Source organism: Semicossyphus pulcher, unplaced genomic scaffold (assembly GCF_022749685.1).
Source record: "Semicossyphus pulcher isolate SPU_LCO1_2020_fin unplaced genomic scaffold, fSemPul1.0.p SCAF_5, whole genome shotgun sequence".
NCBI classification, from domain to species: Eukaryota; Metazoa; Chordata; class Actinopteri; order Labriformes; family Labridae; genus Semicossyphus; species Semicossyphus pulcher.
In genome coordinates this window covers 3,727,389-3,751,980 of record NW_027211726.1, presented here as the reverse complement: position 1 = coordinate 3,751,980, position 24,592 = coordinate 3,727,389, and the positions used below count along the sequence as shown (strand labels likewise).

General features: G+C 42.2%; 2 protein-coding genes across 2 annotated transcripts; one reads left to right on the top strand and one right to left on the bottom strand.

Annotated features, from left to right (window-relative positions):
- Positions 1 to 3,712: 3,712 nt before the first annotated feature.
- On the bottom strand, positions 3,713 to 14,011 carry slc39a7 (solute carrier family 39 member 7). The gene is made up of 8 exons (XM_069682125.1): positions 13,899 to 14,011; positions 11,703 to 12,181; positions 10,875 to 11,043; positions 10,672 to 10,743; positions 10,383 to 10,517; positions 10,057 to 10,170; positions 6,868 to 7,064; positions 3,713 to 5,685 (listed from the first exon to the last, which is right to left on the bottom strand). Exons 2-8 carry the CDS (start codon positions 12,171 to 12,173, stop codon positions 5,431 to 5,433), a joined length of 1,413 nt encoding a protein of 470 aa, XP_069538226.1. The 5' UTR covers positions 12,174 to 12,181; positions 13,899 to 14,011; the 3' UTR covers positions 3,713 to 5,430.
- Positions 14,012 to 17,774: 3,763 nt separating this feature from the next.
- LOC138608834 (major histocompatibility complex class I-related gene protein-like) lies at positions 17,775 to 24,037 on the top strand. Its single transcript, XM_069681411.1, has 7 exons — positions 17,775 to 17,869; positions 19,682 to 19,948; positions 20,964 to 21,242; positions 21,383 to 21,685; positions 22,205 to 22,315; positions 22,532 to 22,550; positions 22,643 to 24,037. The coding sequence occupies exons 1-7, from the start codon at positions 17,812 to 17,814 to the stop codon at positions 22,650 to 22,652; spliced, it is 1,047 nt and encodes a 348-aa protein (XP_069537512.1). The 5' UTR covers positions 17,775 to 17,811; the 3' UTR covers positions 22,653 to 24,037.
- Positions 24,038 to 24,592: the final 555 nt, after the last annotated feature.

The window sequence follows — 24,592 nt, the reverse complement described above, 5'->3', positions numbered from 1 at the left end:
AACAACACCTGGAGACATCAGGCGTCTGTAAGAATGAGGCTGCAATAAAATAGAAATCAAAGTTTTGTGTGACGCCGGACGCCGGGTGTATCATCGGGTGACACGGAGGCCAGAACAGTCTGACGTGTGGCGCGGGATGGTTGCCTTCAAAGAGTCCTTTAATTCCTATAATGGACACCTCGAAAGGCATTATCACACGTATACTGTGGTCATTACAAAAAGGGAAAACACCATTCATTTGTTTCAAACTTTTACTTAACTTTTGCAAGCCGTAACTTCCTGTTTACACCAGACGGTTTGACTAATGCCTGAAACAATCAGAACCAACCTAAAAGATTTGCATACAATGGAAATGTTGCTCAATTCTCCAGTAAATAAAACAGATCTACAGATTTTTGTTGTCCGCCCAGCTCATAGAAAGCTTTGGCTCGGCTAGCAAGCAAGAAAGTTAGCAAGAAAGCTAATGCTATGCTAGCAAGATTCAAAATCATTAACAGTTGACATCCATACCTGTCCATCCATTATCTTTACCACCATCCTGTTCAGGGTCACGAGGGGCTGGAGACTATCCCAGCTGTCATTGGGCGAGAGGCGGGGTTACACCTGGACTGATCACCAGTCAATCACAGGGCGGACAAACTTTCACGCTCACACTCACACCTATGCACAATTTACAGTCACCAATTAAGACAAATTGGTCTGTGGGAGGAAGCCGGAGTACCCGGAGGGAACCTACGCATGCACGGGAAGAACATGCAAACGCCACACAAGCTTTTTTTTTACCCTGCGGTTCCGCCTCAGAGCCGTAATGCCACCTTTGCCATTTTACACTGGACCAAGCAACGCCGACGTGAAGCCGCCCTAGTGTGTGTTTCTAAACAGCGGCAGCAAAACGTGCACAAGGTGTAAACAAACACACAGCGCTGTTCCGCCGTGCCAGCTCTGCCGTTTACACAGACACCGTTTCGCCTCCGTTACTAACTTTGCCCCACCATACCCCCTCCGTGGGTTCTACATAGAAGACGGAACGTAATAGAGGCGTAAGAATCCCGTCTTGAACTGGCATTGTAAAAAGGGCTACAGAAAGGCCCCCAATACGTCTGAACCGGGATTCAAACCAGGAACCTTCTAGCTGTGAGGCAGCAGCGCTAACCATCAAACCACATACCTGTTTATAAAGTTACAAATCGTAGGTACAGGCTAATACATAGCCAACAGAGTCACTTAGAACAGTGAGCAGATGGTGTCCATTATCAGGAAATAACAGACGCCCTGCAGCCAATCAGAGCGGAGTATTCACACGGCCCGCGCTTTAAATCAGTTTAAACAGCAGGCAGGTGAAGCAGCACCACAGAGGAGGATTTTATAATAGATTAACTAACTTCTGCTTATTATTATTATCTTGAAGTCATTTTGCAGAGATTTTAAAATCACATGTAAACACGTCTCGCTTCCTCTCGAGGCTTTTTCTTCTCCTTTCTCGAACATTGAGAGACAAAAATAAACCTGCTGGCTGTTTTCAGAATAAGGAAATAAAATTTAAAAAAATAAAGCAGTCAGCTGCTGATTAGATCAACAGTCCAGTATGTTGTTCAACTTCTAAGAGATAACTTGTAATTACACCACTGCACGGAAACTTTGCTTTTATAATGCAAGTTTAATCTCTTCTGGAGAAGTCGATTAGAGTGACCAGAGGAGTGTCACTGCTTATATTCGTTACTCAGGAAACATCTAAACACTAAAACATCCCTAATCCCAAATCTGTTTTGTTTCCTATAAATACACAGAAGCGACCCGAGGCTTTTATTCATGACGCCTAAATAAACAAACACCTGCAGTCGATTCTGTTCCTCATCTTCTGATTCTTATCCTATCAGCATGTAACCACTCAACCACACACAAACACACTGCTGCATTTTGTCTTCTGTTCCATCAGCACCTCCACATACCACACCTGTCAGGGTGATGGATCATCTTGGCAGTATTGCTCGCACAGGTAAAAGAAAAGACGTGAACAAACTTTTGGTGCACGGAAAAATTGCAAAGTCTCATAAGTCTTTATAATTTGTGTATGAAAAGCATAAAAAAAAGTCTTAATTGCAGATTTCTAGAACATAGATGTTGCCATGAAATTAAAATAAAAGTTTTGCACATCCTGCAAGGTATAAAAAATGTTATCAACCTGCACTTTGAAGCATTAAAGAGCAGCTCCGGTCATGTGTTAAGACATATAAAATGCTCTGCTTCAAATAATAAATTGTGTCTGGCCCCGCCCACTATGAACAAGGTTTCCCCTTTCATAAAATTACAGCTGAAAACAAAACTCGTCAAGGCCGTCGTTTAGTGGCAACTAAACTGTCATTATAGTTAGTTCTTATCATGCTGATTTACGTCCAAGTGTTCATTTTCCTGACAAGTTTATTTTTCATTATATATTTGATGCTGTCAAAATGATGATTGACAGCTCTGTTGACCAATACGGCTCCTGCAATCGATCAGTTCCGGATCAGCAGAGTGGAGGGCGAACGGCGAGAAGAGACGTAACAAAAACAATCACTACAGTCATTGAAGTTTCCATACCTGTGAACTTTAACCTCTGACCAACACAAGAAGCTGTTCTGCTGTTAAACACGCCGGTGAGCGGGATCCTTGCTGCGTTTTGGTTCGTGGAAGTGGCTTCGGCGATCTCTACTGCGCAGATTCTGGCTCCGAATTACGTCATCAGCACAAGATGGCAGCGCCTATCACGGGGGCTATTTTGGCATCACTTTCGTACAATGGGAGCAGATGGAGACGCATCATCACACAGTCATTGCCCTGCCCCATGACAAACAGGACCTACTAGCTAGTTAGCAGTTATGGGTCCTCAATGTGTTTTTAAGAATAAAAATCAAATGGTGTTTGTTAGCCGTTTGATGGGGACTCTAAAAATGCTGAGTAAAATCTGGTCTAAAAAGCACATGTGGGTCTGGCCTGGAGTTACACAGCAGAAATGTTTCCTTACTTACTGCTCCAAAGTTAACTCTGAAATCTAAAGGCTGCAGAATCAGCGGAAAACGTGAAACATTTCTTAAATTAAATAATTTCTTATTAAATGTTCTTTTTATAAGTACATGCTTTTGAATGTTTTCAACTACACTGATCTCATCCTTAGCCTTTTATCTTTGCTTTCTTGCTTTTACTTTGATGTCAACTGTACCTACAATTCGTCTTTGAGTATCTTACTTCCGTTTTGTCAGTCACAGCACTTTGTAAACTCTTTAAAAGGTGCTATAAAAAAGTTCATTTTTCTCCCTCATTTTAGGCTTGTTTGCTGCAGGTCTATTCCACATTTTTAGTTCACCCTTTGTACATGTCCTGACTTGTCTAGAAAGTATTAGGAAGTGTGCAGTAGAAGACAACAGCAGCAGGAATCAATCATTACATATAAACATGGATGTGATATGTGTCAGGTATCAGGTATCTTATTTCTGCATTGTAATCTAATCCATCAGATGACTGATGGAGGTAATTACTGAGGGAACAGGTATTGGTGAAGGTCAAACACACACTGAGGGACCTCTTGCTCCCTCTTGTGGTCAGTTTTGTTAATAGCAGATAAAATTATGTTGCTTTGTTTAAACTTGAATTGCATTTATGTTCCATTAAAACAGATGAATCAACCAATTAAAGAATTGTCTCAAACTACATTTTCCAAGTCTTTAATTACAGAATGTGCTGAAAGATCACAGCAGTCTGTATTTTTGGATTTCGTAATCATCCGTTAATTGGAAAATATACAATTGATTGTGAAGATTGTTTAAGGTTTAAACGTCTTCCTTTATAAGGGAGGAGAGAGAGGAAATACGATGCCAATGCGTGGAGGCCACAACATTTACCTTTATTTTGTGGAATGTAAAAATACTAACAATCATTGTATCTCCAAAGGAAACAGACATTAAAAATGAATAGTATTTTTAAACCTGGGCCCAATGTTTTACATTTACCATGGTCTGAATGCCTCAAAGGTAGAAAATAGTTCAGTGTTCCATCAGGTTGCTTCAGCCAGCAGCTTTGAAACAGGCTGTAACGGCTGCAACGAAATCTTTTGTGTCAAACATGCCCGATTGAAGTACGTCTACTTAAAATAATCCGAGCATGTCTGTGGTAAAGACAAGTATTTCAGTGCCTTACACGATTACAGAAAGGATACTGACTGAGGTAGACCTTTTTGTTTAAGAGTAAGATCCATTTAAACCCAGGAAAAACCTGTCTTCAAAGCCGCCAGACTCCATTCACAAAAACAGTTATTTTACCTGGTGGAACATGGGAGTTGCTGTTCAACGGCCGCCTCAATTTTTAAGTTTTATTCTGTTATCGAGTGACTTTGGTGTTTCGAATCATTAGTTCTGATCAATGCAATATTTGTGTGAAACAAAATAACAAAAAAAAAACAGCCAATAAAGGCAGCGGTACACACGCAACTCTCAGTTGTTCTGCAAGGTAAAATTACTGTTTTTGTCAATGGAGTTTGGCGGCTTTGAAAAGAGTGATTTAACGGCCGTTTCTGGTTTCAGTAAAAGAAACATGCCTCAGAAAGAAGGGTCTTCCACTTTACAGGTTGCCTTCTTTTATTGTCAGACACAATCTGAGCCTGTCACTGGCAATAACAGGCCCCTTTAGTAGAGGTACGATGATTAGGTGCAGTTAACCACAAGGATTACCTTGCAGCCATCACAGCCTGTTTCACTGCTGCTGGCTGAAGCAATCTGCTGAGGCAATTCCAAAATGTACATTTTACTCATTTAGACTCCAAAAAATTGGGCTCAGGTTTAAAATACAGGAATTACCCTTTAAACAAGTATAACTGAGCAGATCAATGTAAAGAGAAAAAGTTAGGGAGGTCATTGCTTTCTTCTCTCTTTTACTGATCCGGCTCTGAAATGGAATTATAAAGAAACCAGCCACTTGGCAAGGAAAGTGTTCTACTCAAAGCCACTTTTAGGGGCAACCGTTTGTCAGTTAAAGCAGAATGATCCACAAAGGGACAGCAGCGAGTGAATTTAAGGACGTGCATACAGAATTTCCCCTCCTGTCCTAATGGAGGCGATCAGTAAATGCAGCCGTCCTTACAGTTAACCAACAGGTTTCTTTTCAGTCTCTCCTGCTGACCAGTTCTCAAAGAAGCCAATAAAGAAACATGAACACAGATCAGTGATGTGAACTGCTAAAAAAAACACAAAGACAACATAAATCATCCGTCTGCCATCAGTAGGTGGTGTTTGTCCCAAAACAGAATGCATAAAAGACAAGAGAAGACACCCCTGACAACCTGACAAATAATCCACCTGAACTCTTCTTAAAACCGCCATTTTTCAACCCTTCGACCTTTAACCTTCTCACTTCCTGTCTGTCTCACTGTGTAAGCAGCTTCTGTCATATCGCTGCGTCTCACTCGTACTCAGCAATCAGCACCATCATGCCGACTCCCAACAGCAGGGCCAGAATCTCCAACAGAGACTGGCCGAAACTGGAGCGGCCCGCCAGCAGTTCAGGGAGCACCGTCACGGTGGCGATGTAAACGAACCCTCCGGCTGTGAACGGCAGGATCCAGGCGGTGGCTGCGGCGCCAACGCCCTCTGCCAATAAGGAGCAAGCTGTGCCGGCCAGAGCTCCGATGGCTGTCAGCAGCTGGAGACACATGGCCTGATGGGAAACAGGAAGAGGATTACTGCAGTCAGAACGTCAATTATTTGAAAACATCCTATATACCTACAGGCTCATCTTCCTCACTCTTAGCCTCATCTTCCTCACATTCAGTCTCATCTTGTTCACTCTTAGCCTCATCTTCCTCACATTCAGTCTCACCTTCCTCAGCTCCAGTCTCATCGTCCTCACCTACAGCCTCATCTTCAGCCTCACCTCCTTCACCTCCCTCATCTTCAGCCTGAGCTTCCTTGCCTTCAGCCTCATCATCTTCTCTCTTAGCCTCATCTTCCTTTGCCCCATCTTTCCCACCTTCCTTCAGCCTCATCTTCCTCACTTTTTCCATCCTCATCTTCCTCACCTTCAGCCTCACCTTCCTTTAGCCCCATCTTCCTCACCTACAGCCTCACTTTCCTCAACGACAGCCTCATCGTCCTAATTTTTAGCCTCATCTTCCTCACCACCATCCTCATCTTCAGCCTCACCGTCCTCGCTTTCAGCTTCATCTTCCACAACTTAAGCCTCATCTTCCTCATCTTTTTAACCTCATCTTCCAGCCACTCAAAAACACAACATGAAATCCGCACTTGTATTTACACCTTCATTTTGTCAGCCCAATCTCTGCACTTTAGTTCTTTAGCTGCATCCTTGTACAGAGAAATGCAGGAGCAACAACATGACAGGCTGTTCACTTATAACTTATTGACTGACATAATATGACCACAAACCAAGTCGGCTAAACCACACGGCGGTAACCTTAAATTACCACTTCATATTTAGAGAATGCTGTATTTGTAAATATTTACACCTATTGCTTTTGGCTGCATTTTCACATTTCTTTCCCCACCGCACTCACACAGTGAGCCAGCACTTCTGAATGTTTCGCCCAGTCGGCCATGAAACCAAGAATGTAAATATGCAGTTGCACAACTTCACACTTCCCTGAAGCATGCCATTTTCTTCAGCTCATTTGTGAGGTTTTGACACAAAATGTGAATCCTGTTGAGTTTAATAGCAAAGAGAAAATCTTCAAGCAACTGGATGGTTGTGCAGTATAGTTATCAGGTGTTTTTTGCACAGACTGGAAGTAAACTGAGAGCCTCGCAGAACCAGGAACCTTTATGTGCTCAGTCTCGCTTTTACATTAGATCCTTATAAACATCACCTGGAGGCGTCAGTTACCTTTTTCTTGGTGCAGCCCGACTGGACGAGGATGGCAAAGTCTCCGATCTCGTGTGGGACCTCGTGCAGCAGGATGGTGATGGTGGTGATGGCGCCAACTGCTGGACCAACCAGGAAAGACGCCCCGATTGCCAGGCCGTCAGTGAAGTTATGTGTGAAGTCAGCCGCCAGGTTCAGGTAACCGGACACTTTGATGTCTGTGGTAGTGGAGAAAATGGAGAATGAATAAGGTTAGGAGGAAAAGAGGGTATAAAACACACAAGAGTACAAGAGAGACCAATAAATGGGGATTTTTTCAGATATGGTGGATGATAAAGTAAATATGAGAGCTGGACTAAAAAAAAAAATAGGGCTGCACAATATTGGAAAAAAACGACTGCAACTTTTTCTTCCATGATCGAGCACAAGAAAACAAAACCCATCTCCTACTTTCACCACACTTGTTTGAGTGACACCTGCATAAAAAACGTTTCTTTATAAACTAAAAACAAACAGACTTGTGGGCTGCAGTTGTGTCACTTCTACGGTATGTCATCTCGCCTTTTTAACGGTGTTCACACATAAGTTTCATCAGGTCGGTGACGGAACTTTTCGAAACTAAAAAACATATTATATCCTACTTCCTGTTGGCACACACAACCTCACGCCGAGTGTGTGCTGCAGGTGAAGCCGGTAAAAACGGTCGTTTACGGGGCCACAGCGTTAACAAGCACCGGGCCGGGGCGGGGGGTGCTGCTGATAACAGTGTGACAGGGCGTCTGCCTCGATCATCCGGCCGACATGATCTGTGACAGCAGCAGCGTTGTGTTTTTTTACAGTTTACAGGCAGGTGACACACAGGCTCTGCTGCACAGCGGTCAGTTCTCTGTGTGCTCTGGTGAAGAGCTGCAGGAGTGTGACGTCAGACAGACTTCTCTTGTAGAAAAGTCATGAAACATGAGAAACTGGCGACTTTTCCTTTTGCACCGAGCAACAAAAAAGTAGCAGCTTGACGTGTTTCAGTTCATTTGCTTCAACATTGCACGTCCTGCAATGTGACTTTTATTGCCATTGTTAAACGATATATTGTGCAGCCTTAAATAGGACCATGTAAATGCTGCTTTCTTGAACCAATATCTATATTAGTTTAGTTTGGACCAATGTCTGCTCAGCTGTGATGCTCTGATGTGCTGCAGACAGTGGTGAGAAGATCTCTGGAGTTGGACCGCCCTCTACTGGACAAACTACATGATGGCACCATTTAAAAATCGCCCCAAGAATATTTTTCTGCACTAAATGTTCTGCAAAAAGTGTTTATATTGGCACATTTAAAGTGTTAGACAAGGCAAGAGAAACAACAGCACAGTGAGGAGAGGGGGAATCGAGCACTTACATATAAAAGTATGATTTGTACCCAGATCAGGGCTCAATAATCAACCAATTCCAGCCCCCCTCCATGTAGGACACTGGGAGCAGGTAGACAGAGATGCTTTGCTGTGTTTAAGGATTAGCTGTTTGATTGACAGATGACACATTGCCCTGATCGCAAAGACTTCCATGATGCCAGCAGCACATTCCCGCGCTGACGTGAGCGACTGAAGTGAAGCCAGGAGAAAAACTACACAAGCACAACAGCAGTTTCTGCCCAAACATGCAAATGAACGGCTCGATCAAAAGGAGAACGTGACCTGGGCTGAGGCCAAACCCTGATCCACCGAATTAAACTTCTTACTTAAACCGAGCAGTAAATTTAAACTTCTGACAGCTATGAATCATTCAGAACGCTAATCGTACAGCTGAAGTGTTGCTACACATCAAAAAGGAGATGTAGACGTCGTGCACACATTATAAAACATAGCCAGACAATCAAATAGGGAGTTGATCATACTTCATTATGTCTACGTTTTGCCTTTAAATTTAAGGCCACAGTGCAGCAGTTTCAGCACTGATCGGCTCTTAGGTTTAAAATAATAACTTGACCAATTACCATTTTTGGTAAAACCTGAGAAGAAAGTTTCCTAAAATGTGAATAAATACAAAAAATAATTTTATGACTTTAATGACTCGAGCGTTTGGATTAAAATTGGGTTTAAAGGTAGTTGTCTGTGAACATAGTTCAACACATTATAACGATTGTGTCCATATTTCTACAATTATATATATATATATATTTTGTTTGTCAGTAGGTCGGCGCAGTGGTGCAGTGGTTAGCGCTGTGTGGAGTTTGCATGTTCTCCCCGTGCATGCGTGGGTTCCCTTCCCAGGCCAAAGACATGCTCGTGACTCTAAATTGCCCGTAGGTGTGTGAATTAGGGGTGTGTATCTTTCAACATCTTGTGATTCGATCCGAAATCGATTCTCGATTCAAACCGATTCACAATCAATGCCCTATTTGTTACAAAGAGGTGCTTATTTCAGGACTTACTCTTGTCTGCTGTGTGCGAAGAAAACCGCAGTGGCAAATTATTATACGACATTACAGCACATGAAATGTGTTCAAGATTCTGCAGCTTTTATATTTGATACAATCATGTAAATACACAGAGGTAAACCTAAGACAAAAGACCCTTTTTTTTTTGATTACATTAACATTTAATTAGGACGAAAAACATTTTTTTGGAAGTTTTAAATCGATTCAGAATTGTAGAAATTGCGATTCTGACATGAATCGACATTTTTCAGCACCCCTAGTCTCCATGTGTCAGCCCCGTGATTGACTGGCGATCAGTCCAGGTGTAACCCCGCCTCTCGCCCAGTGACAGCTGGGATAGGCTCCAGCCCTGAACAGGATAAGCGGTATAGCGAATGGATGGATGTTTGTCAGCATTGTAAAAGGTAGTTTAGGTTATATATTTGGATGCACTCTACATCCCAACAGCCATCAATAAATTAAATGCTCTATTAAAAAATAATAAGGTATTAAAGTGTCTGTGGCTGTTCTAGGCCTGTAAGAAGTCTGTCCACTTCATTTATAAACTACAAAGATCACATTGCATTTAAAAGGCCGACACCTGCTTCACAGGTATGGTTATGTAAACACACCCATTCTGTCCTTCTGTAAGCAGCCTCGCTGATGACAGGTTCACTGCTGTTTGTCTACTTGTGTTCTTTTGTTAATATTTACGTTTCACCACACTGCAGTTCAGCAGCTGACCAGCAGAGGGAGCTGTGCGTTCATTATCCGTCTATAAAAATCATCATATTGTTCACCTGTGCTCGGCTTCTCCTCTTTCTTTGGCTCCTTCTCGTCTTTGCTTTGCTCCCCCTCTTTCTTCTCCTCTTCTTTTTCTTCTTCTGCATCACTGTCCTTTTCCTTTGGAGCGTCTGTGTTCAAAATACAAAATACAAATGAGCCCCTGATCCCAGAGCAGCTGCTGAGGCTACAGATGTTTCTGATATGAAGCGGGCTGCAAAATAACAATGTGCAAATTCATCTTAATCTATTATTTGAGACAGATATAGAAAGCTCTGGTTGTTCATATTAATATTCCATGAATTACAATAAATTCTGTTAGGAAGAACTTCAGGAAGCGTACCATGTGAGTGTCCGTGAGAGTGTCCGTGACCGTGGCCTCCCTTCAGCAGACGCACAAATTTCTCCACAACCAGGAAGGCGATGATCCCACCGAGCACCCACAGACCCACCGACATCATGTGACCGTGAGCAGCTCCTGTGCAGACAGAGGAGGTTTACTTCTACTTATTACAGTGTATAAAAGTTAGATAAATCTCCCCATACATGAAGTGTTGTTTTCGCACCTCTAGAAGATTTAAAAAAGCACAAACTTACGACATAAACTAAAAGAAAAGGTGATTTCTACAAACCATGGGAGTGTCCGTGGTCATGCGACTCTTCCTTTGCGTGTCCATGATCTTCCGTATGGTGGGAATGCGGCTCTGCGCAGAACAAATGCGACACAAGAGGACACTGACTCGAAACTCAAAAAGACAACTGAAAATTTAATGAGCATTTATTCATTTGACTTCCTTTCAGTCAAGAAAGCAAGAAAAGGAACCGATTTACCAACCCAAAGCATGAGGTATGAGGTGGAGGAAGGCGTCTCCCAGCAGTCCACCTGAGGCGAAGCTGAGCAGCACCTTGAGCAGGTTCTGGTGCTTGTCGCTGTTGGACTGAACTGGGATCACAAACAGGATGAGGAAAGGAGCCGCACTGATCAGCAGGGTCGCTCCGATCGCCTGCAGACAGGGATGGAGGGAAGTTTACTTTTTATTACTTTCCCAGGGAAGAATATGTCAGGCCAGGAACAGACACACCATTCACAAACAATGGTGGGTTCACAAAAGCATTGCGTGACTTTTGCAGCCTTTAAACGTGTGCGCATGAGACAAACAAAGAACCACCTAGTTCTCAAAGCACAGGCAAACAGTGAAATGCTGCCCTCACATGCTGCAGAGCAAATATGATCTCATGCTTTTGTGCTGTTTGCATGTATCTAAATAAGGTCATATGTATTAGACGCTGTAATATTTACTTACACGCTTGCATGCTGAGGATGGAATGAGAAGACACCACTAGATGTAATGGTACTAAATGTATTTACGCTAATCCTTGCAGACCTAAGTGTAAAAATAGAAAGTTGCCGTTTAGCTGGGACTTTTTTTTTTGGCCTTTGCCTGTATTTAAAGGGAAGTGAAGACTGACAGGACAAAGAGGAAGAGAGAGTGGGGTTGATATGCACTAAAGGGACGAGGGTCTGACTCGATTTGTACTTAAGTTTAAAGGGAGGACACAGACTTTCTTTCAGGAGTTTTTTCATACACTGTGACCCTGCCTAGCAACAAAAATAGCTGTTATTGGAGAATAAAACACCGTGCATCTCTTTCCCAAGCCTCACCTGCATCCAGAGCTCCACCAGGTCCCTCTTCTCCGCCTCCCTCGCCACCCTCTCTCCTCCGTGCGAGTGCCCGTGTGCACTCCCCTCCTTGTGCACATGGACAACTTCTTCATGATGTGCGTGTCCGTGATCATGGGAGTGTGCGTGTCCGTGATCGTGGGAGTGTGCGTGTCCATGATCGTGGGAGTGTGCGTGTCCGTGATCATGGGAGTGGGCGTGTCCGTGATGCTCGTCCTCCTCTGAAGGGAGGTTGGCCTCGGCGCTATACTTGCTCGCTCCATGAAACATCCTCCCGTCATCTTCCTCGCCGTGGGAGTGGCCGTGGTGATGGTGGCCATGGTGATGGTGGCCGTGGGAGTGGGCGTGTCCATGGTCGCCATGGGAATGGCTGTGGGCGGTGGATGGATGGGAGGCTAACAGGAGTAGTGCCGATGTGACCACCGTCAGTGCCAGCAGACGGGAGCAGCCCATTTTATCCCCTTTGACAAGGAGAAAAAGGCCAAAGACATCAATCAGTACGCCTCAAAGAGCAACGATGGTGTTTCCTCTGCTGGATAATGGAGGGCAAATGTTCTGTCTTCTTACATTGAAAACACTATCTTTGTCATGCAGTTAAACCAATAGCTTCACTTTGAATGTCAAAAAATGACATGCAGTGTTTCTGATTCCAGCAGCACAAACAGTGACGTATGGGATGTTTAGTCTGCGTTATCTGGGACGAACAACATGCGCAACCAACAGCACATTATCACCACGTTCACCTACCAATAACCTGAAAGTCAGAGATGGTTTCACACAAAAAACAAGTCAACTGCTGAGGTGTGATAACAGCTGTCAAAACTCTGACAACTTGTGTACTTCATCTAAAAAGCTTAGAGTGTGACATTTATTTTAAGACTGCTTGACTCCATCGACTGCAATAATTCAGAGATTTATTAAATTAAATTAAAGAGCTATTCACAACTGTTAAACAAGTAGGACGAAGTGACAAGTAACAGTGACAGTTATGGGATAAAGCGAGTGACATGTATATGTGATAGCAGCAACATTTTAGCAGGATGAGATAATACAGTATGGTTTACCGTACAGTTTACATTAAAAATAAATAAATTGAGGCACTCCATTTTCATAAATCCCGGACAGTGTGGAGGACAATTTGAAGTTTGGTGCAAATACGGCAAAAAAAAGGGGGAAATAAGTTTAATTAGTTAATATCTAATATTTAATGTCTACGGTAGGCTTGTAGATTTTAGTTTAATATTTAATGTTTGATGCTTGTACATAGAGAGCGAAGTTAAACCGGAGTCAAATTCCTTGTATGTGTACATACTCGGCCAATAAAGCCGATTCTGAAAGCATACAGTTTGGACCTCTGTGCAATGATGCTCTGATTATCTTCTATTTTGTGTGGAAACTTTGGCCACTGCTTTGGAAGAAATAAATCAGCTATAGTGGACTTTTTTCACAAGGCATTAGCTGTGCAGAAAATATGGTCCCTCCATATGGTCAAAGATGCTTTTCCATTCACCAGTCTGCGGGCCTCATACAATGTGTTACAGATTAACATTCAATTTGGATTACATGATCGGATAGCAGTGCATCCTCAGTGAGACTGTCGTTTGCAGAGCTATTCTTTCATCACCAGACCAGCTAGTGAGCATTTTATTTATGATATGGCAGCTTTTCATACTGCACCGGAATTTGGCCTCTACAGTTACTAAATTTAGGGATATTTCAATACATTAAAAAAAACGCTTAGCTGCAATTTAGCTGCCTAGCCCTGATGTCAAACTGTTTACATAGGTACATGATGTACAGTACAAGCAGGTAATGGCTCCTGTTGATGTTTGCAGTCTGAGTTAACGTTCAGTGTTAAGATACTTTCGTTTGTAGCTAACTTAACAGTCACCCTTGTGACTTTACATAGCTTTATCTTGTTTATTTTCTGGCGGCTTCACACATCGGATACGGACGTAAACAGGATAATCTCTTAACTCTAAAAAGTGTGGGCTTTAATCCCACAGTAAACTGTGAAAGACCCGCTCATCAAACAATGAACATCCCGACTTCACTACATTGTAAAGTAAGCCTATTAGCATGCTAGCTAGCTAATAACCAACATGCTAACATGTTGCTGCAGCAGGAGCAGCATCACTAACTGTTATAAACAATGAAAAACAAACTGTTTATCCTTACCGGGTTGTGTCAGGTATCACTCCCTGTCAGGCCGCTGGATAACTCTGTTCTGCGACTGATATGTTTCCTAAACCGCTAATATTTCAGTCTGCGGTGGTACTGCTGGTAAGACGTGGCATTTACTCAAGTAAACGCAACGAAATCTCGCGGGAACGCATTCCATTCCAAGTGTGTGTCTCCTTCCGTGCGTCCTTGTCATCTTCACTCTCTGAAAAGATACGTTTGATGTTTCATGATACGACTGTAAAGGTATGTAAACGTTACCAAAATAGTATCAAAACATTTTTCACTCATAAATGCTACATATTTTTTACTTGCGATGATGTAAAGTAAACACAAGAGGAATGACGAGGGCTCAGTTGAAATATCGCGAGAAGACGCCAGAATTTGACTCATCATTTTCGGCAGTTGGGAAGAGAAGCATCCTGGAGGAGAGCAGGATGTAGGTCTGCGAAGAACGCTGCAAATATAGATATACAGTTATTAATAAGAGAGTATTAACTAACTTAATTGAAAAGAAGAGAACACGTGCTTTCACCTCAATAACGCTTTCACAATGCATTAAAGTAGGTTAGAATACATATTTTAGGAGGAGTCATTTCTAAAATAAATTCAATCAAAACATCACATTTTCATTAACTCCAATGTAATAGCCTATATAAGATTTTCATCTTGAAAACTTTTAATTATTAAATAAGTATTTACTCTCAGTAAGTTTTTTTCGGTCAGTTCAGTTACTCAACTGGAAAGTCAGCTCAGTCAGATGACACATATGACATATTTCAGTTCAAAACCAGTATTTTCTACTCTGTCCGTGATAAACATGGGAACATAATGGGAGATACTTGATTGGTAAGATATTATTATGTAATTAATGTATTGTCAACCTCTGAGAGCGACGACCAACATTTTGGGGCTTCCGGTGCAGCAAATGTGGTTGACGATAAAGGTCTTCCGTCCAAGACTTCCTTTTCCGTGCGCTGCATCGTTTACAGTCTGACTAGCGACTTGAGAAGTGAGACTGCAGTTGGAGTTGTACGGCGGATTGCATTCCGCCCTTTTCGCTCTGCACGCTGTTTTTCCAGCATGCAACCACAGTCTTCTGATACGTGCTCATCGTTCAAAACTATGTGGACAACAAAAGCTCTACAAACAGAAACCACTTCCCATAATGAAATCTGGTCCCACAAATATTTATGCCGAATCTGCAAAAAGGATTAGTGCTGAGGAGATTCATCCGGCTATGAACTATCCTCTTCCTAAATCTTTCCGCACTACATTTTCACTCACTTGACTTAAAGATATTATGTGAAAACATGGGCAGTTACCAACAGTTACCTCCTTATCAGAAAAAAGCTGGAATTAATTTAAGCCGCAAATAAACTCTCGCTAGGGAGCCTTGACCAGCCGATTAGATCCTTCATCTATGAACCTGGCTCTGTACTTTTACATCACAGAGAAGAGGCTATGTTGATATTCTTTAAAGAATCTCTTCATCACATTGGAATAAGTACCAAGAAGCTCTAACTTTAACTGCAGATGAAGTCATTTATTTTAGTTATCCAGAAGCTTACAGCAGAATGATATGGACACAATCAATCAAAGTGCAATTAAACAGTATAATTTAAACAAATGACCATAACACCCTTTCTCATCTTCTCTACCAATGTTCCCCCGGTGTTCACAGACATCTTCAACACCTCATTAGAGACCTGCCACGTGCCAGCCTGCTTCAAGGCCTCCACCATCATTCCTGTCCCCAAAAAGCCAAGGACCACAGGACTTAATGACTACAGACCCATCGCCCTGACCTCTGTGGTAATGAAGTCCTTTGAGCGCCTGGTGCTCTCACACCTCAAGGACATCACAGACCCTCTCCTGGACCCCCTGCAGTTCGCCTACAGAGCCAACAGGTCCGTAGATGACGCAGTCAGCGTGGTCCTTCAATTCATCCTCCAGCATCTGGACTCAGCAGGAACCTATGCCAGGATCCTGTTTGTGGATTTCAGCTCTGCCTTCAACACGATCATCCCGGCTCTGCTTCAGGACAAGCTCTCCCAGCTGAACGTGCCCGACTCCACCTGCAGGTGGATCACAGACTTCCTGTCCGACAGGAGGCAACATGTGAAGCTGGGGAAACATGTCTCTGACGCCAGGACCATCAGCACCGGCTCCCCTCAAGGCTGCGTTCTTTCCCCTCTGCTCTTCTCCCTGTACACCAACAGCTGCACCTCCAGTCATCAGTCCGTCAAGCTCCTGAAGTTCGAGGACGACACCACCCTCATTGGACTCATCTCTGGTGGGGATGAGTCTGCCTACAGGTGGGAGATTGACCATCTGTTGACCTAGTGTGGTGAGAACAAGCTGGAGCTTAATACTCTGAAGACAGTGGAGAAGGTTGTGGATTTCAGAAAGACAGCAGCCACACCCGCCCCCATCACCATCAGAGACTCCACTGTTTCCACTGTGGAGTCTTTCCGCTTCCTGGGGACCATCATCAGCCAGGACCTCAGGTGGGAGCTGAACATCGGCTCCCTCATCAAAAAGGGACAGCAGAGGATGTACTTCCTGTGGCGGCTGAAGAAGCTCAACCTGCCAGAGACAATGATGGTGCACTTCTACACCGCCATCGTTGAGTCCATCCTCACCTGCTCCATCACCGTCTGGTACGCTGCTGCTACTGCCAGGGACAAGGGCAGGCTGCAGCGTATCATCCGCTCTGCAGAGAGGCTGATTGGCTGCAATCTGGCATCTCTCGAGGACCTGTACACCTCCGGGACCCTGAGGCGTGCAGGTAAGATCGAGGCCGACCCCTCTCACCCCGGTCACAGAGTCTTTGAGACCCTCCCCTCCTGCAAGAGGCTGCGCTCCATCAGGACCAAAACCTCCTGACACAGGAACAGTTTCTTCCCTTCTGCTGCCAGCCTCGTCAACAAGGCCCTGACCCCCCTCAACCCCCCCACAGGACATGGACTCTCATCCAGCCCCTCAGTCACTCAACACTTAACGAGTGTTAAGTCTGTAATTCAGACTATGCCTTACATGAATGCACACTGGACTTATATTGTCTATACTCTGCACTATTTTTAAATTAATACTGTAAGCTCTTTGCACTATTCAATATCCTGCACACCTGTACAGTTTTTAATCACACCTGTTGTACATATTTTGTACTATTTGTATTATACGTATTGCTTTAATATTTTTATTCTTATTCCTATTTTTTATCTTGATTTTATTCAAGTTCTGTGTTAATTGTTCTGCATCAAAATCACCAAAACAAATTCCTTGTATGTGTAAACCTACTTAGCAATAAACACCGATTCTGATTCTAAATCTGATTCCGAATCCGAACTCATCGAGCAAAGCAGACATTTCTTACTGACGCATGTTGATTCAATAATAATTTAATCAACAATACATTCACAGTACAAATTACATATCATACTATGGGGGAAAATATACTGAAAAAAGTTTTAATAAATTGCTAAAATTGGCCTTTATTCCACAAAACAGACTTTAAGCAGTTTCGGGTGCACCTCTACTCTGAGCACCACGGCAGCTCAAACAGGTTACCTCGGGCCCTTCTGCCACCGTCAGTACGGTAAAAAGAAATAAACTAGTTATATTTGTATGTAGGGAACATGGGTTATCAGCTTCAGTAGCTTTACACTAAAGGTTTTTAAATATATCTATTCGGTAGTTTTATACAGACATCTGTAATTTATTTCGGGTCTGTAATCAGTATTTGATAAAACACTTGAATTGTCATTTAAAAAACGAAAATGAAAGAAAAGTTTGTCACAGTCAAGAACAGACACGCCCCACAGCACGCTGCCAAGTATAAACGGAAACCGTTATATCAGTCGACCGTCTCTCACTTATCCAAACTTAGCTACTTGTTGATTGTAAAATGACGTTTGTGAAAATTGTATTCGTGTTGCTCCTGTTCTGTGATGTTGCATCGACAGGTAAGATCACTTCCTGATTATTAATGTTAGCCTACTTCCTGATTATTAATTTATCTAACAGGGACAGTGCGCATTCAGGAACATTAACATTAATCTGGTTTCTGTGACAATGTTGATGATTTCTTGCTGTGGAGCGCGGAACACTGTGAATTTCGGTGTTGGAAAGAATAACTCAAAGAATAGACTTTTAAGCTACAAATTGTTTCACTCTTGGAAAAGTTGAACTCTAGCAGAAGCTCCTCTGGGCGGAGAGATCGAGTTTGATCAAAAACTACTCGGAGGAAATAGTTGAAACTATTTGAAATGATTACATTGAAAATGTAAACGTCATATTAAATTATAATGAAATATAATTCAAAATTGACATGCAGCAAAGAAAGGTAGTTAATTGAGTTTGTTGCTTAAAGCCCCTGTTAATTAAAATCCTTCTAACTGTGTAATTTATGGTCTTATGTACATACTAGTAAGCATCTAAAAAGTTTTAGAAATTAGTTTAAATCCAAACTCGAGTTATTGCCATTCTTTCTTTGTTAACTTCCTTGACATTGGGGTTGAATTGGGCGTGGTTATGTTAGGATACTTATTATGTCATACATTTCCTTGAACCAATCAACCGCAGTTGTCCCGCCCTCACAGGCGCAATAACACTTCTCAGCTCGTGATCAGTCTTCCTCTCTGAGTCTGAGCTAACTCGTGTCAACATACCCTGAACGTCTCTGCACATACCTGTTGCAACGAGCTTCCTAACGATCGCCTTCTTCCCCATCATGCCTGTGTGTGCCAGGAGTCACAGGACATCAATCACTCGCGAAGTCTTGGCAACCAAATAAACAACAGCGGGACCAGTTTACTTCTAACGGCAAAAGAGGGTCCGCTCCGCATCGCTGACATCGGCATACATATGCAGTTCTAATATGCAATGTCAACAATCTTTGTGCCCATATCAGCTGTGCGCTCAGTATCAAACTTTCAGCTCCCTGGCGATCTCCCTCCTGCAAGCTGCACAATATTATACTGAAATGAGGAGATAAAAGTCTATCAAACTCCACTGAGCGGGGCCAGTAGCGGTGCAGAGAGCACAGGTGCAGGTGTGTTGGGGTGACTGAAGCAAAGTGATCAGATTAAAGTCATTTGTGAGTTAAAACTTAATGAGGTGAAGAAGAGAGAACAATGAAAGTGTGGAAGTAAGAAATAACCATGTAGAAAGAGGCTAAGTCTACATGTGATGTGCTTCTCACAAAGCCTGTTATTAATTAGATTCATTATTTTAATCACCTGACAGCAATAGTTTTGATATGATGTGCACATGCACACATACCTGGGTGGTACAACAAACCCTCTACCCTGCTGCTGAAAACAATTTCCTTTCCCATGCGCCATTGTTGTGTTGACAGTTGCCATGAGAACGCGGTCAGGCGGACGTCGGCAGGTGTCAATCAGCACAGGATCTGCCACGCCTACACAGTCCTGAGAAATGTTCTGAACAGCCAAATGAGCCGATTTTCAACACGATTTTCTAGTGATTTATTTTCACTCAGATTTTTGTGGATACTTTATGACTCACTCAACTCTGATATCATATATGCATTTTTGCTGTCTGAAGCCGAGTTTCCAGGGCCTTTAAAGTGCCCGCTTGGCCACAGCAGGTCATAGGAAAGTGTGATGAATGTCTGCTTTGGTTTTTTGTATACAATTATCATCAGTCAGACACCTGCAGATGACAAAATAATCTTTAAGAGCAAATCTCTGCTCTATTATTTTTCACCTTAGTTTGACAACCCAAAGGCTGAAAACTCTTTCTCTGTCTAACAGTCAAACACTCCCTGAAATTTTTCATCACTGCATCTTCTGGAGTCCCAAACTTTCCCGAGTTTGTGGGTATCGGGATGGTTGATGAAATGCAGTTTGGATACTATGACAGCAACACCAAGACAGCAGAACCAAAACAGGACTGGATGAAAGAAGTATTCAAGGATGATCCAAAACATCAGGAGTGGTATTCTCAGAAGTGTTTGAGGAACCAGCACTTCTTCAGAGCCAACATTGAGGACTTAATGCAACGCTTCAATCAAAGTGGAGGTACAGTACGTTTAACTTCACACTGAACTTTTGGTTTTAATGTGCAATTTTCTTTATAAAACTCAACTTTATAATCTGTCTGTAAAAACAACACAGGAGACTGACTGGACTGCACTTTACATGGATGATAAATGACCACAGTAGGTGCAAAGGCTCTGGACCTGAATCAGATGACTTACTGTGTTGGTCATTTAGTTTTTACCACTTGATCTGTATAAAATAGTATCAGTACAATGCATCAGCTTTTATGAATTCTATTTAAAGACTGTATTATTTACAGTACTCTCATTTTAAAGCATTAGTAGTCTTGACCATAAAATATAATGGTTCTAAAACCTTAGTGGTTAGACAGCAGCTCCTGAGTAATACTCTGTCAGTCTGTCTAAGTCCTTGGTAAGTCACACTGTATGAGGGCAGAAGTGGTCTTTTTCTATCCTTGTTTGTTGTTCAGTTTCACAGCAATGCCCACATCAGGGTGGACTTTGTTAGGGGTCAGCCATCATACCTGTTATTCACCTTTCTGATGAGCTGGAGATCTGGTCATGCAGGTTGTAGATTAGTTTGAAGACAGGAATTGAATCTGATTCTTTTACAGTCTGCTCTGCACATCAGCTCACTACCTGAAGTATGCTAGCATTGCAACCCAGTACCTTGCTAATACCAAGGGCAGAGAGTGTGACTACCAACCTCCACAGCTGTGGCCTGTCCATATCCATGTGCATCCATGACACGTTCAGTGTCAGTCTTGTAATGCTCATCATCAAGACAGCTCTGGTTCCCTTCTGGATTTCCTTTCTGCATTGGCTCTGAGGTTTAGAGGATATGGGCTGTGTCAGGATCTCAGCAGTCTCTCTGTTGTTTAGCCGTCCGCACCGACCACGTGATAATTAGCTGCATCATCCAATAACTGCGTTCTGTGGGTCAGTCTGTCTCTGTAGTTAAGATGTGATATCATCTGTTAATAGCCAACTTTGCTGGAGTGTCACTTTTCCTGTTGTCTCTGTCAATCTGTCAGGTGCCCACATTTTGCAAAGCATGAGTGGCTGTGAGTGGGATGACGAGACTGGAGAGGTTGTTGGTTATGACCAGTATGGTTATGATGGAGAGGACTTCATCGCATTGGACCTGCAGACACTGACATGGACTGCTCCAAAACCACAGGCTTTCATCACCAAACTCAGATGGGATGCTGACAAAGATAGATTAGAATATGATAAACACTACCTCATCTCCAAGTTCCCCAGCATGCTGAAGATGTACGTGCACTATGGGAGGACGTTTCTGCAGAGAACAGGTAGAATTAAGGACCCAATGTACTGTTGCATTTTCTGTTTCTAATGCAGCATGCCAATGAAAATGAAAGTGTAGGATATACAAATTCTCCATCCTTGAGTCTCAGTATAGACTCTTCTGTTTCCCTCTGCCTCCCTACAGAGCTTCCTTCAGTGTCTCTCCTCCAGAAGACTGCCTCTTCTCCAGTCAGCTGCCACGCTACAGGTTTCTACCCTGACAGAGCCGTGCTGTTCTGGAGGAAAGATGGAGAGGAGCTTTATGAAAATGTTGAACACGGAGAGATCCTCCCCAACCACGACGGATCCTTCCAGACTAGTGTTGAACTGAACATTTCATCAGTGAACACTGAAGACTGGGGGAGGTACGAATGTGTGTTTCAGCTCTCTGGTGTGAAGGAGGAAAATGTCACCAAACTGGACAAAGCAGCGATCAGAAGCAATGAAGGTAAGGCTGGTCTCAGTGTAACCATTGACTGTATGAAAGAGGTGGACAAAGCCACTGGGACATCACTGATTAGTTTTTAAACCCTTCTTTAGCTTCTGTAGAAGCCTTAAGTTTGGCATTTTGGCCGTAGCCATTTTGTTTTGGGGTTTTTTTAGCCAAAAGGGACCATATTTTGAGAACCGGGTGGATACAGGATTCCTACCTCTCTATCCTGGATGATAGGCATCTAACTTGTCAATTACAGGTTGCAAAGCCCAAATAAATGAGACTTGGTGACTTGGACTCGAGTCACTTTTTTTTAATGACTTGCGACTTGACTTGACAAAAAATTAATGATTTGAGACTTGACTTGACTTGAGGCACGATGACTCGCACCCGTTGGTGCTCGGGCCCTAATCAAAGGAAATGAAAAGAATAAGTTCCAGGACTTACACGATGGAAACCCTTTCAGAATCACACAGCATGGCTTGTTAGGTTGAAACACTGTGAATGAACTCTAATGGTTTGTTTTGATTGCAGGCTCTCCCTCAGGGTTTCCCGCTGGTCTTGTTCCTGGAGTCATCGTTGGACTGCTGCTCCTTCTGCCTGTCTGCATTGTTGGACTCTTCATCTGGAGAAGAAACAATAATGGTGAGGAACACATTTTTTATATCTCCTGATGAATTTAGAATAAATACCTGTGATAGTCTTGTCTTGCATATTTTGCATTGTATTTCTGTTAAGTAGTCAATTAAGTGGATAAGTGATTGTGAAGCCCACTGAACAGATTTTCCATTTTTGTTGTTTCATAAATTCTGAATGTTGATCAAATGTAACATGTGGTGGTATTTTTCATTTGTATTTCAGGGTTCCAGCCGGCGAACAGGAAGTAATATCCAGTTCACCATAAAGCTTTAATGTTCTGCGTCATGCGGACACCAATATTAGTAAGATTTATTCACTGTTTGTCTCGACAGGAGAACAGTGACAATTTGAAGAGGAAGCTGAACTCCACCGAGTGAGGAGTCAATAAAATCACAGCAATTTCTTAGAATTCTTAGGCTTAGACTTTCTGTTAGGACAAAGAAATCGCAGAGCAAGCCCTATTATTTGTTCAAGACAACTTTTGGACTGACTTCGTTATCTAAACTTTGCCAAGCACGACAAAGATATTCAAAATCATGTTTTGATCATCTTGAAAGCCCCAAATAACATGAAATGGGGATAAAGGTAGAAGGATTGCCTGCTCAGCCAGCCAGTCTGCCACCTGCTGCCAGAAAGATGCAACAACAGGACAATACCAAAATACATGATAATATCCTCTTCTTCATCATGACAAAATCTACAACTATTATCATCAGCTATGTTCCATGTTTTTAACATTTTTCTTGTTGGCAATATTCAGTAAAATAATTGTAACTGAAAAGCCCATAAATAGGTAGAACACGATGATTGACAGACAAAATGTCTTCAACCAGGGAAGAGGAGTGTCGAACACATCTTTCCAGTGTGTTTGAAAATGATGGGGATGAGAAATTATATTCTCAGAGGATATAAAATGATGATACATGGCAGTGTTTATTTTCCAATTCACCAGACATTTGTAATTGTTAATGCACGGGCGGCAGACATGTAAATGAAGTTGTGATTTTTTAATCATATTTCTCCATGATGAAGATAATAATAATAACAATAATAATAATGTATTTTTTTTATATAGCGCTTTAAAAGGTACTCAAAGGCACTTTACATGAAAGAAAGAACAGAAGCAACAACAGCAAATACATTAAAAACAAAAACAATCAAAGTATTGGTGCAAGGTATTGCAGACAATAGCTAGGCATAGCAATGACTTGTACCTACCTCCCCATATTTTAACATCAACCAATCATACGAAAGAAAATCTCCTTTGACATCTAATATGTCATTCACAAAATAGATATGTTTATTTGAAAGAAAGAGGCACGAAAAAGGTGAGTCAATTTTTCATTGAGCGGGCAGATAGTTGAAAAAAGGGAAAACATTTTCCTGCGAATGAATCACTTCAGGAAAGAAATAATTTGGATGAAAACCAGGGGGGATTATTATACCATCTCTGTACACATGACGCTTTCAGACTGCGATCCAGAGCCGAAAGATTTATTAAACCAAGGCCACCATTCTCACATGTATTATACAAAGAGCTACGTTTAATTGTTTCTGGTTTACCGTCCCAAATAAATCTAAAGAGTTTCTTTTCATAGATTTTAAAGAAGGTAACATCCTGAGAGGGCAAAGACAATAGATAATATGTAAACTAAAAAACTATTAAGGAATCGATTATTGCAACTTTACCATTTACCAAACATTTTTGAAACTTTATAAGCAAATGTTTTCGAGCTAAAGTTATATAATCAAAAGTTTTATAATCAAATGTTTTGCTTAAAGTTTTATGATCAAATGACTTAAAGTTAAAGTTTTACAGTCAAATGTTTTTAAGTTAAAGATTTACGGTCGAATGTTTTAAAGTTAAAGTCGAGGTGAAATGAAAAATGTCATTTTAATCCTTTTAGATCACATCCCCGGTAATATTGTGCATCTATTTGAAAAATCAATTCCTTCGTATTCTTATATCAAAATCTTTTTTTTTGTTTTGGTCTTCCTGTAAAAAAAAAATGTCCCGCGTGCTTACGTAGGCTAGAACCAACCAATTTCAACCAATCAATCTGCAACATTTAGCCGCAGAGCACCAAGAACGCTCGGTCAGTTAGCTAGCTACTGTGCTGTGGAGAACGTCTGTCTACGCCCACTTATCAACGATCAAATCAAATCCCTCCAATGACATGTCCCGCGTGCACATCCTGTTTCACTCGGAAATGCGTCAAGATGCGGAAGCTAGATACTCTCGAAATGCCGTTTCAGCTCGTCTTTAAGGTTTAACGGTCAAAT

Excerpts from the sequence above, each read along its gene's own strand:
- slc39a7 (XM_069682125.1), bottom strand. The coding sequence starts at position 12,173 with ATGGGCTGCTCCCGTCTGCTGGCACTGACGGTGGTCACATCGGCACTA. Across the intron at positions 11,044-11,702 it reads TGGTGGAGCTCTGGATGCAG|GCGATCGGAGCGACCCTGCT; the intron begins GTGAGGCTTGGG and ends CCCTGTCTGCAG. Across the intron at positions 10,518-10,671 it reads TGACCACGGACACTCCCATG|GAGCTGCTCACGGTCACATG; the intron begins GTTTGTAGAAAT and ends CTGTCTGCACAG.
- LOC138608834 (XM_069681411.1), top strand. The coding sequence starts at position 17,812 with ATGACGTTTGTGAAAATTGTATTCGTGTTGCTCCTGTTCTGTGATGTT. Across the intron at positions 17,870-19,681 it reads CTGTGATGTTGCATCGACAG|TCAAACACTCCCTGAAATTT; the intron begins GTAAGATCACTT and ends TCTGTCTAACAG. Across the intron at positions 19,949-20,963 it reads ACGCTTCAATCAAAGTGGAG|GTGCCCACATTTTGCAAAGC; the intron begins GTACAGTACGTT and ends TCAATCTGTCAG.